Genomic DNA, 12,066 nt, shown 5'->3' with positions numbered 1-12,066 from the left:
AGCATAGTTTTCTCTCTCAACACTTTTGGGAGGTGGATTTGGGGTGGGGAGGTGGATTTGGGGTGTGGAGGTGGATTGTAGAACCAACCCTGATGATGTTGAATGTAAATATGATTTAAATTATTTAATTAGCTGTATTTAGTATGTTATTTATAATATAGAAATACTAATATAGTTTAAGCTTATGGAGTTGATTCATTAATAAATTAATTTTATTAAATGCAAATAACTCTGGTAGACATGCCTTTAAGCTGATCTTTAAGACTGGGTAGAATTTGAAATCATAGAAATGATGGAAAGAGGATTTTTAAGAGAGTAAATCAATTTAGTTTTAATTGTCAGTTTTGTCTTTAAAACTTGTGCTTGGATTGAAAGTGTCAAAGAGATATTCCGATCAGTTAGGAGGGAGAAGTAGCTAATGGTTCAGAAAACTTTTTAAAAGAAGTTAATTTCACAGCTTTTATTATCATTTTTTAGGTAATTAGATTTGATGGTGGAGAGGAAGTACTTATTTCAGGGGAATTCAACAGTCTAAGGAAGGTAATGCCATTTTGTGAATGTAATACAATATTAACAGTGAGGATACTAAGCTTTAAAAACACTCAAGAACCTCATTAAATTGACTTTTTTCTTTTTGTGGTAGGTCAGCAAGGATCAGTGGGACATAATAGAAGGACTTATCAGGAAGACCAAAGGCTCCTAAAACTACTCTGGCCTCATCTTGGTTATAATGGAAATTATGCAGACTATCTATAATGATTTGAATAGTTTCAGGTCTAATAAATTGTTAATTAGCACACATTCCTGGAATGTGTATTATATGCTAGGCCAATGGTAGGTAGATCTTGTACATTAAAAGATGAATAAGATGGGATATTGTCTCTTCAAAGAATTTTTAAACAATAAAAATGGGAAAGTGAAAGGCTATTAATAGAACTGAAAGGTGCTTAGAAATGCAGAGAAAGGGACAGATATTTGTAACTGGAGAAAATCAGGAGAAACTTAATGGTGGAAGTAGCATTTAAGTTACATGTTAAAACTATGTCTTTGGTGACGGTGTCTAAAAGAAAACAGAGGATTTACAATAAATCTAATAATGGACTCAGTCTTTTCAGTGTATTTCCTTTTCATTGTACTTATGAATTGTCTTCTTTAACTCAGTATTAATTCAGTTTTAACTCAGTATTAACTCAGTTAATTTAGTATTAATTCAAACAAGTTTTTGCCAGGACCTATTTTGTAACCAGAAATTTTATTTGGCTGTAAGAATAAAACATGAATAATCTACAGCATTTGTACCCTTAAAACTCATTATCTAACAGGATAAACTTGTAAATAATTATTTATGATTCATTGTGATAAATATTCCAGCAGGGTTGTGGAGGGGGAAGTAATTCATTCTGTTTCTAGAGTTTAGAGAAAGTGACACCTAGTAGATAGCATTTCATCTCAGCGTTTAAAGGATATGTTCCCTATGACTTACAGTTACCAGAAGGAAAGGATGAGGTGGGGATGAATAGACTGGGAGTTTGAGATTGACATGTATACACTGCAATATTTAGGATGGATAGCACAGGGAACTCTGCTCAATATTCTATAATAACCTAGATGGGAAAAGAATTTGGAAAAGAATAGAGAAAAAAACTTTTTTAATAAAATGCTTGTTTTGAAAAAAATAAAATTACTAGAATAGGAAATGCTAAAAAAATTAAGTGTGTATTCTCTATGTAGAAAAGATGAACAAAGCTTATAAAAACTTTTTGTGTATAATTTCATTTTATTCCATATTTAATTTGACTAATTTGTCATCCTAAGAATCAAATAACAAAAAATCCACAGTTTCAAGTTGATATAGATATAATTTTGAGTTTATATTTTAAAAAAGTATTTTGCTTTCATTATTGTTGTTTAGTCATTAAGTCATGACTAACTCTTTCGTGACTCCATGGACTGTATAGCCCTCCAGACTCCCCGTCCATGAGATTTCCCAGGCAAGAATACTGGAGTGGCTTGCCATTTAGGAATCATTCATTATATGCCCGGCAGACTGACTTTCCCCATTGCCTAAGTTACTAAGAGAGGGCACCAGCAGCTTCCATCTTACCTCCTGCAAAAGAATCTAGTTTTTCTGTTTGAACTTATATACTATAAACCTGATATACAAATCCTTATTACATTGATGTTAATTATATGCATTAATTACATTAAATTGTGTACATAAATGGTTTAGAATTTGTATCCTTTACATATATGATAATTTTGCCTTTTACCTTTTACCTATCTCCATTTACCTTTAAAAATAACCATTTCCTCTCTTCTATCCACATCTTTCTTCTTTATTTTTAAATTATCAATACTTATTATGGTGTAGGGAAAAAAAGTGACAGTAGTTACGTAAATGACTTTTGTAAGTTTCATCACTCTTATTTTCTTCATGATAAAATTCAAAATTGCAATATCTGCTTCACAGGGTTGTTATGAGGATTAGGTGAGAGAACTAAAAACACCATGTTAAGCGTCAAGCACGCAAATGAAAGAAAAGGCCCTTCTGTTTTTCTACTCTTTGATTTTTAAGAAATTATTATCATAGAAAATGTGAGAATACAAAAGAATAAAAAAATTGAAAGTTAACTTCCTAAAGCAAACTTCTGTTAACATTTTGGTATGTTTATTTTCAACTTTTTGCCTTTTTTCATTTAATCTTTATTTTTTTATGAAAGTAATTTGTTTATATAATTTATATAGGAAAGAGTACACTGAAATCCCCACTCCAAAGGTGTCTTCCCATGTAACTATCTTCAGTTCTTTTAATTTTTTTTTTCTGGAATTTCATGAGATTGCAAAGTGTTGGACACGACTGAATGACTAACATGTTTTGGGCTTCCCTTGTGGCTCAGCTGGTAAAGAATCCACCTGCAATGCAGGAGACCCCAGTTCAATTCCTGGTTTGGGAACATCCCCTGGAGAAGGGAAAGGCTACCCACTCCAGTATTCTAGCCGAGAGAATTCCATGGATTGTATAGTCCATGGGGACACAAAGAGTCGGACATGACTGAGTGAATTTCACTTCTGCTTCATTGACTATGCTAAAGCCTTTCAATGTGGGGATCACAACAAACTGGAAAATTCTTCGGGAGATGGCAATACCAAACCACCGTACATGCCTGCTGAGAAACCTGTGTGCAGGTCAAGAAGCAACAGTTAGAACTGGCCATAGGACAACAGACTGGTTCCAGATTGGGAAAGGAGTATGTCAAGGCTGTATACTGTCAGTCTTTTTAACTTATACGCAGAGCACATCATGCAAAATGCTAGACTAGATGAATCACAAGCTGGAATCACGATTCTCAGGAGAAATATCAACAACCTCAGATATGCAGACGATACCACTTTAATGGCAGAAAGCGAAGAGGAACATCACCTCTTGATGAAGGTGAAAGGGGAGAGTAAAAAAGCTGGCTTGAAACTCTATATAAAAAAAAAAAAACACATGGAAAATAGAAGGGAAAAAAGTGGGAACAGTGACAGATTTTATTTTCTTGGACTCCAAAATCACTGTGGACAGGGACTGGAGCCATGAAACCGAAAGATGCTTGCTTCTTGGAAGGAAGTCTATGACAAACCTAGACTGTGTATTAAAAAGCAGACACATCAATTTGCCAACAAAAGTCTGCATAGTCAAAGCTATGGTTTTCCCAGTAGTCATGTATGGATGTGAGAGTGGGGCCATAAAGAAGGCTGGGTGCAGATGAATTGATACTTTCAAATTATGATGCTGGTGTGTCTTAGTGTCTTCTTGGATTGCAGTCACTTGGACAGCAAGGAGATCAAACCAGTAAATTAATCCTAAAGGAAATCAGTCCTAAGTTTTCATTGGAAGGACTGATACTGAAGCTGAAGCTCCAATACTTTGGCCACCTGATGCAAAGAGCTGACTCGCTGGAAAAACCCTGATGCTGGGAAAGATGGAAGGCAAAAGGAGAAGCGGGGGTGGAGGATGAGATAGTTAGATAGCATCACCAACTCAATGGACATGAATCTGAGCAAACTACAGGAGACAGTAGAAGACAGAGAAGCCTCGTGTCCTGCCGTCCACGGGGTCACAAGGACTTGGACACGACTTAGCAACTGCATAACGACTCCAGCTTTCTTTTAATTTCCACTTGCGTGGAATAGCGTTTTCCATCACTATACTTTCAGTCTGTATGTGTCCCTAGGTCTGATGCGGGTCTCTTTTAGGCAGCATATATACAGGTCTTGTTTTTTAATCCATTCAGCCAGTGTGTCTCTTTTGGTTGGAGCATTTAATCTGTTTACATATAAGGTAATTATTAATATGTACTTACTTCCATTTTGTTAATTGTTTTGTTTACATGATTCTTTTTCTTCTTTTGTGTTTCCTACCTAGAGAAGTTCCTTTAGTCAGTCAGTCAGTTCAGTCAGTTCAGTCGCTCAGGCGTGTCCGACACTTCGCGACCCCATGAATCGCAGCAAGCCAGGCCTCCCTGTCCATCACCAACTCCCGGAGTTCACTCAAGAGTTGCGTCCATTGAGTCAGTGATGCCATCCAGCCATCTCATCCTCAGTTGTCCCCTTCTCCTCCTGCCCCCAATCCCTCCCAGCATCAAAGTCTTCTCCAACGAGTCAACTCTTCACATGAGGTGGTCAAAGTACTGGAATTTCAGCTTTAGCATCATTCCTTCCAAAGAAATCCCAGGGTTGATCTCCTTCAGAATGGACTGGTTGGATCTCCTTGCAGTCCAAGGGACTCTCAAGAGTTTTCTCCAACACCACAGTTCAAAAGCATCAATTCTTCGGTGCTCAGCTTTCTTCACAGTCCAACTCTCACATCCATACATGACCACAGGAAAAACCACAGCCTTGACTAGATGGACCTTAGTCGGCAAAGTAATGTCTCTGCTAAGTTCCTTTAGCATTGTTTTTTCAGGCTGGTTTGCTTGGGTTGAATTCTCTTAGCTTTTGCTTATCTGTAAAGCTTCCAATTTCCCTATCAAATCTGAATGAGATCCTTGCTGGGTAGAGTAATCTTGGTTGTATGTTTTTCCTTTTCATCACTTTAAATATAGCCTGCTACCCCCTTCTCTCCTGCAGAGCTTCTGCAGAAGCTTATGGGGATTTCCTTGTATATTATTTTTGCTTTTCCCTTGCTGCATTTTTTCTTTGAATTTAATTTTGAATTAATTTTTGTTAGTTTGATTAATATATGTCTTGATGTGATTCTCCTAGGGTTTATCCTTTATGGGACTCATTGGTCTTCCTGGACTTGAGTTGCTATTTTCTTTCCCATGCTAGGAAATTTTTTTCTATAATATCTTCAAATAGTCTCTCATATCCTTTCCTTTTCTCTTCTTCTGGGATTCCTCTAATTCGAATGTTAGTGCATTTAGTGTTGCCCCAGAGTTCTCTAAGACAGTCTTCAATTTTTTTCCCTCTTTTTTTTCTTTTTTTATTCCACTCCTTGGCAGTTATTTCCACCATTCTATTTTCCAACTCATTTATCTGTTCCTCTGTCTCATTTATTCTGCTATTAATTCTTTCTATGTCAGGGAATGTTTAACAAGAGGATTCCTATGTGCTATTTCTCATAAATCCTCTATTCCTTATCAGTTTCTGTTGTCAGAAACTAGTGGAACGGCAAGCTGCTCCCAGGACTGAGATCATAGGATGAGACAGGCTTGAATCTCCTTCAGTAAACATTCTCCTTATGACAAAACTGCTTAGTCTCGATCCTCTTTCTTGAGATGTGGATTGTCTCCTGACCTTGTGGTCATTATTGATCCCTTGTTCCCTAGGTAACAGTTGCTGTATGTTTGGTTTTCTGATCTTTATCATTGTCGAAAGAAATTTCTTGTACCACAGCCTATATATACTCACAGAAAGATCATTAAAGCACCTTTGCTCCATCAGAGCTTGGGTCCCCATGTCTTTCTTTCTTTCTCTCTCTCTCTCTCTCCCTCCCTCTGGCTCTCTCTTTCACTTTCTTATCATCGACTCCAGACCACCAGGTTCCGATCCATTAAAGGACCCCAACACTTCTACTGTATTTTTCATTTCATTTGCTGTTCATCTCTGTTTGTTCTTTAGTTCTTCTAGGTCTTTGTTAAACATTTCTTGTATTTTCTCAATCTATGCCTCCATTCTATTTCTAAGATTTTCAGTCATTACAAGTATCAGTCTAAATTCATTTTCAGGCAGATTGCCTATTTCCTCTTCATGTATTTAGTCACATAGATTTTTACCTTGGTCTTTCATCTGTAACATATTTTTTTGTCATGTCTTTTTTTTTTTTTTTTTTAATAGATTCCTGTCTTCTGGTTGTTTGGCCTGAAGTTTCTAGCACTGGAAATTGCAGGCAGTTGGGTAGAGCTGGGTCTTAGTGTGAGACGTGGACCTACAGGAGACCTTACTTTGATTAATATCCCCTGGGTTCTGATGTTTTCTGTTAGTCCAGTAGTTTGGACTTGGCACTCCCAGTACAGGAACTCAGGCCTGACCTCTGGCCTAAGAACCAAGATCCTGCAGGTTGTGCAGTGTGGCAAAAAGAAAAAATAATAATAAATAAATAAGAGTAACAAAGAATACCAAATAAATTGAGAATATTAACATATTTTAGAGAATATGTATATGAAACAACTGGAAAGTAAAACAGAACCCCAATAACAAAAACAAAAAAGTGCTTCCGTCCTTCACAGGCTGCTCTGGGCTGAATGCTTGGGGGACTGCCAGTAACTTCTCCTGATATCTATTCCCTGAGGGTCCCTCCCCATCCAGCTTGTCTCTTCCTCCTCTGTGAGCAGAAGGAGCCTTGGAAGGTGGTGGATCAGGTGCAGGGCCTCAGCAGGTCCCCCAGGCCGAGTTGGTGCGGGGATGTGAGCCACATTCCCCTCTGATCCTCCAACCCCCAGGTCCCTTCCTGCCCCCACTGGCCCCTCAAGGTAAGTGTGCCTCTTCAGGTGTGTGGATACCTCCGCTCCTCCAGCTTCCCCCAGGGGCCCTGACCGCCTTCGGCCTCCCCTTCTTCCCCCTCCTTCCCCCTGAAGCCCTGTCCTGTTGCTCCAGGATTTATCCCATCCACCTGGGTGTTGAAGTCCCCACAAGCATCTGGCAGTGTCTTGGCTTTGCAGAGATGTGGACTCCATGTGCTCCCTCTCCTCCATCTGGACAATATCCCTTCCACCCCTTCATTTTATAAAGAGAGCTGAAGCTCAAGGAAGTTAGGACTTGACCAAGGTCGTACGATTAAGCTAAGCTTATGTTTCCTGCTCAACTGGACCAGATTCTTAGGATCATCATTTAAACAAGGAAACAACAATAAGGTCTTTATGAGATACAGTTCTATTACAAAAGCCTGAAAAGGAAAAGACCCATTAATTTTTCAGCATGGGGGGATTGGTTCTTGATCAATTTTATTTTGTTGTAACTGAACATAAAATATTTGTTGTATTTTCATAAATTCATTCACAGCCTCAGTCCCTTTAACTTCAATTTCCTTCCAAGGTCTTGCAGTTCTCAAGTGTACAGTAATATAACCCTTGGGTCTGGAGACAGAAAACATGGTGCTTAATAAAAAATCTCAACTCCTTACGCTGGTAGAGGTGATCTTGCCTGTTCTATCTTATACACCCTCTCCCCCAACCCAGGCTCACAGCAGCTTTCTTTCTATTCCTCAGAATTATTCGGCCTAGGGCCTTTGCACTAGCAGTTTATTCATCCTATGAATGTGCTTTTCCTTATCTTTATAAAGCTGGCTTTTTCAGGGATGCTTTGGACACCATTAATTTTTCAAAAATAATTTTAACTGACCTATGATTGCTAAAAATACTCAAATCATGAATTTTCACAAAGAGAATTTGGTTGTATAACCAATAAGCATGTAAGAAACAAAATATCACCAGGCATTCAGAAGCCTTCCTTATGTTCCCCGCTGTGACTCCATTTTTCTCCCTAAAACTAACCGATATTTCGACTTCTAACATCTAAGTTAAGCTGATTTTGAAGTTTCTATTTAGAATTATAAAACATGTATTCTTATATTTTTGGATTTTATCTACATAGCAATTGCTTTGTCATTGTTCAGTTGCCAAGTTGTGCCCAATTCTCTGCAATCCCATCAACTATAGCATGCCAGTTTCCCCTACCTTTCACCATCTCCCTGAGTTTGCTCAAACTCATGTCCATTGAGTCAGTGATGCCATCCAACCATCTCATCCTCTGTCACCTTTTTTTCATCTTGCCCTCAGTCTTTCCCAGCATCAGAGTCTTTTCCAATGAGTCAGCTCTTCCCATCAGTTGGCCAAAGTATTGGAGCGTCAGCTTCAGCATTAGTCCTTCTAGTGAATATTCAGGACTGATTTCCTTTAGGATGGACTGGTTGGATCTCCTTGCAGTCCAAGGGACTCTCAAGAGTCTTCTCCTACACCACACAGTTCAAAAGCATCAATTCTTCAGTGCTCAGCTTTCTTTATAGTCCAACTCCCACATCCATACATGACTACTGGAAAAACCATAGCTTTGACTAGATGGATTTTGTTGGTAATGTCTCTGCTTTTTAATATGCTCTCTAGGTTTGTCATAACTTTTCTTCCAAGGAGCAAGTGTCTTTTAATTTCACAGCTGCAGTCACCATCTGAAGTGACTTTGGAGCACAAGAAAATAAAGTCTGTCACTGTTCCCACTGTTTCCCCATCTCTTTGCCATGAAGTGCTGGGATTGGATGCCATGATCTTCATTTTTTGAATGTTGAGTTTTAATCCAACTTTTTTTCACTCTCCTCTTTCACTTTCATCAAGAGGCTCTTCAGTTCTTCTTCCTTTCTGCTGTAAGGGTGGTGTCATCTGCATGTCTGAGGTTATTGAGATTTCTCCTGGCAATCTTGATTCTAGCTTGTGCTTCATCCAGCCCAGCATTTCTCATGATGTACTCTGCATATAAGTTAAATAAGCAGGGTGACAATATACAGCCTTGATATTCTTTTCCTAATTTGAAACCAGTCTGTTGTTCCATGTCCAGTTCTAACTGTTGCTTCCTGACCTGCAAACAAATTTCTCATGAGCAGGTAAGGTGGTCTGATATTCCTATCTCTTTTAAGAATTTTCCACAGTTTGTTGTGATCCACACAGTCAAAGCTTTGGCATAGCCAATGAAGCAGAAATAGATGTTTTTCTGGAACTCTCTTGCTTTTTCTATAATCCAGCGGATGTTGACAATTTGATCTCTGGTTCCTCTGCCTTTTCTAAAGCCAGCTTGAACATCTAGAGGTTCTTGGTTCATGTATTGTTGAAGCCTCACTTGGAGAATTTTAAGCATTACTTTACTAGCGTGTGAGATGAGTGCAATTGTGCAGTGGCTTGAACATTCTGTGGCATTGCCTTTCTTTGGGAAGGAAACTGACTTGTCCAGTCCTGTGGCCACTGCTGAGTTTTCCAAATTTGCTGACATATTGAGTGCAGCACTCCAACAGGATCATCTTTCAGGATTCAAAATAGCTCAGCTGGAATTCCATCACCTCCACTAGCTTTGTTCGTAGTGATGCTTCCTAAGGCCAACTTGACTTCGCACCCCAGGATGTCTGACTCTAGGTGAGTGATTGAACCATCATGGTTATCTGGGTCATGAAGATCTTTTTTGTATAGTTCTGTGTATTCTTGCCACCTTTTCTTAATATCTTTTCCTTCTGTTAAGTCCATACCATTTCTGTCCTTTATTGAGCCCATCTTTGCATGAAATGTTCCTAAGCCTAAAAGTGAAATTTCTGGATTGTGAAGTGTGTGTGCATGTGCTTTGTCACTCAGTCATGTCTCTTTGCAACCCAATAAACTGTAACCTGCCAGGCTCTGTTCGTGGAATTTTCCAGGCAAGAATACTGGAGCTGGAGCATGTTGCCATTTCCTAATCCAGGGGATCTTCCTGACCCAGGGATCGAACATGCATCTCTTGCATCATCAGGCAAATTCTTTACCACTGAGCCACCTGGGAAGCCCATGAACTGTACATGCATTCAAATTCAGTAGATACTGCCAAATGGCTTTTCAAGGTCTTCACAACTTAGCTTCCCACCAAGCAGTGTGTAAACATGTTCCCTGTGCCACACCTCACCAATACTTGGCATTCAAAAATCTCTTTAACTTTAGCCTCTCTGGTGAGTGCATGATAGTATTCCACTTATTCTAATTTGATTTCTCCTGATTACTAATAACACTGATTATTTTATTTTTATTTTGGTTAGATATCCTTTTATTTGTGAAATGCCCGTTCAGCCTTCGTACACATTTTTATGTTGTGTTCAATATAAACACTGTTTTCAGAAACAATGTTTATATATTTGTACCTTTGTCAGTGTTACAAATCGTTGAAGGAGGTCATCAAGTGCACTTGAGTACAGGTTGACCCAAGAGCTGAGTCCAGGCTCCTCACTCTCTCCTTCCTGGGATGTCCATTTGACCTACCCTTCCTACACCAGAGCTATTTCAGCCACGAGTAGGTAAGGTACTGTGAGACCACCTGGATTGAATGTGTGACTGAACCCAGAGTCAAGGCTCTATAGAAACTCTCAGATTCAGGTGGGTGAGTGTGGAGATCTACTCACTTAACACCCAAGCCAAACCTTGTATGTCAATTTCCTTACTTACTAAAACAGCCACCTGCCAGTCTGGAGTGGCCTGCCTCTTTCCTAGGTCGCTCCATGCCCTCCATGTACTGGGGCCAGTTTCAGGTCTCACCTGGGAAACTCTCAAGATTGTGAGCCAACACAAACACCTGTTCACACGCTGGTGTTTGGTTTTCAAGCTACAAGCAACTTTGTTCTCTTAATAACATATTTTTGAGAACAGAGTTCCTAATTTTAACAGAGTCCAAATTTTCAGTCTGCTTTTTCATAACTGGTTAAGGAATTTTTCCATGCTTGAAGTATTAGAGATATTCCCTTGCTGTCTGCGTACACTTCCCATTTAGACTGGTAACATAGTTGGAATGGATTTCGTGATATGAGGAAGGTGTTATACAAGCTACCTTACATTTATTCTTTCAGATTCATTTTCCATTCTTCGTTCTGTTCTCTGCTCCAGGAGGCTGGCCTGTCACCTATATGTAATTGTGACTAATTTAGCTGAGTTGTAAGAATTTTCCCCAGGAGTGCTTAGGAGTTAAAGTCCACCCTGATAGGCCAGGTGCTCAATTTGTGGCCCTTATAACTGTCAGCACTCTAGGAAATTCCCTCAGACACCCTCCTATCAGAATTTTTGCTGTTGCTTTTCTTTCTTTTTCCTTGCTATTATTGTAAGAGCACCAAACCTGGTCTAGTTATGGTGTATACTTCGTAATAAACAGCTGTTCACCCACAGATGAAATGTAGGGAAATTCTGTATATTATTCCTATGCCTCTGGAGAACATCTTTCACAAAGAAATATTTGATTATGTTTGCTGAGATTTCTTTGTAAATCTTAATGTCAGAGACACCTATTAATTCAATGAGGCATCCCACAGTTTGATGATAATGAGTTAAACAGGTTTACATTTATTTAAATGTCTTGTGCTGTGCTTAGTCACTCAGTCGTGTCCAACTCTTTGCACCGCCATGGGCTGTATCCCACCAAGCTCCTCTGTCCATGGGGATTCTCCAGGCAAGAATACTGGAGTGGGTTGCCATTCTTCTCCAGGGGATCTTCCCAACCCAGGGATCAAACCCAGGTCTCCCCCACTGCAGGCAGAATTTTTACCATCTGAGCCACCAGGGAAGCCCATTAGATGTCTTAGGGTGTAATAATTTTGGTAACCTACATTTCCCATGGATTGATCATGGGTTACGTGTTCACTGACTTGAGGAAGAAAAGAAAAATACAAGAAATTATTAAAGTTATTTCTGTTTTTATTTATTCTTAGTAGTTAAATTCAGCCTAAGACCAGTGCTTCCATTTACACACTAAGAGCAAAGCCAGTCTACCACTGAAATCACATGACAAATTTTATGTTTTGGCAATCTCTTTTCTGTTCATTCTTGAGGGAAAGAAATTCCTATCTTTTTGTTATTTATATGAATTGAGGAGATC

The 12,066-nt window shown here is 39.0% G+C and overlaps 1 protein-coding gene across 2 annotated transcripts in view; it reads left to right on the top strand.

Moving 5' to 3' along the window:
* Window positions 1–2,307, top strand: part of DECR1 (2,4-dienoyl-CoA reductase 1) — a 42,314-nt gene extending 40,007 nt beyond the window's left edge. Inside the window, exons 9-10 of one of the 2 annotated variants that reach the window (XM_068983489.1) lie at window positions 478–540; window positions 644–2,303. In XM_068983489.1, coding sequence (XP_068839590.1) covers window positions 478–540; window positions 644–703 — 123 coding nt within the window. In that variant the 3' untranslated portion in view covers window positions 704–2,303. Of the gene's footprint in view, window positions 1–477; window positions 541–643 lie in introns of both variants that reach the window. The other variant, XM_068983490.1, reaches the window with a different exon arrangement.
* Window positions 2,308–12,066: the final 9,759 nt, after the last annotated feature.

The sequence above is a fragment of the Capricornis sumatraensis genome, chromosome 11 (assembly GCF_032405125.1).
Source record: "Capricornis sumatraensis isolate serow.1 chromosome 11, serow.2, whole genome shotgun sequence".
Classification (NCBI taxonomy): domain Eukaryota; kingdom Metazoa; phylum Chordata; class Mammalia; order Artiodactyla; family Bovidae; genus Capricornis; species Capricornis sumatraensis.
Note: the sequence above shows the minus strand (reverse complement) of the source record. Positions and strands in the feature narration are given on the sequence as shown.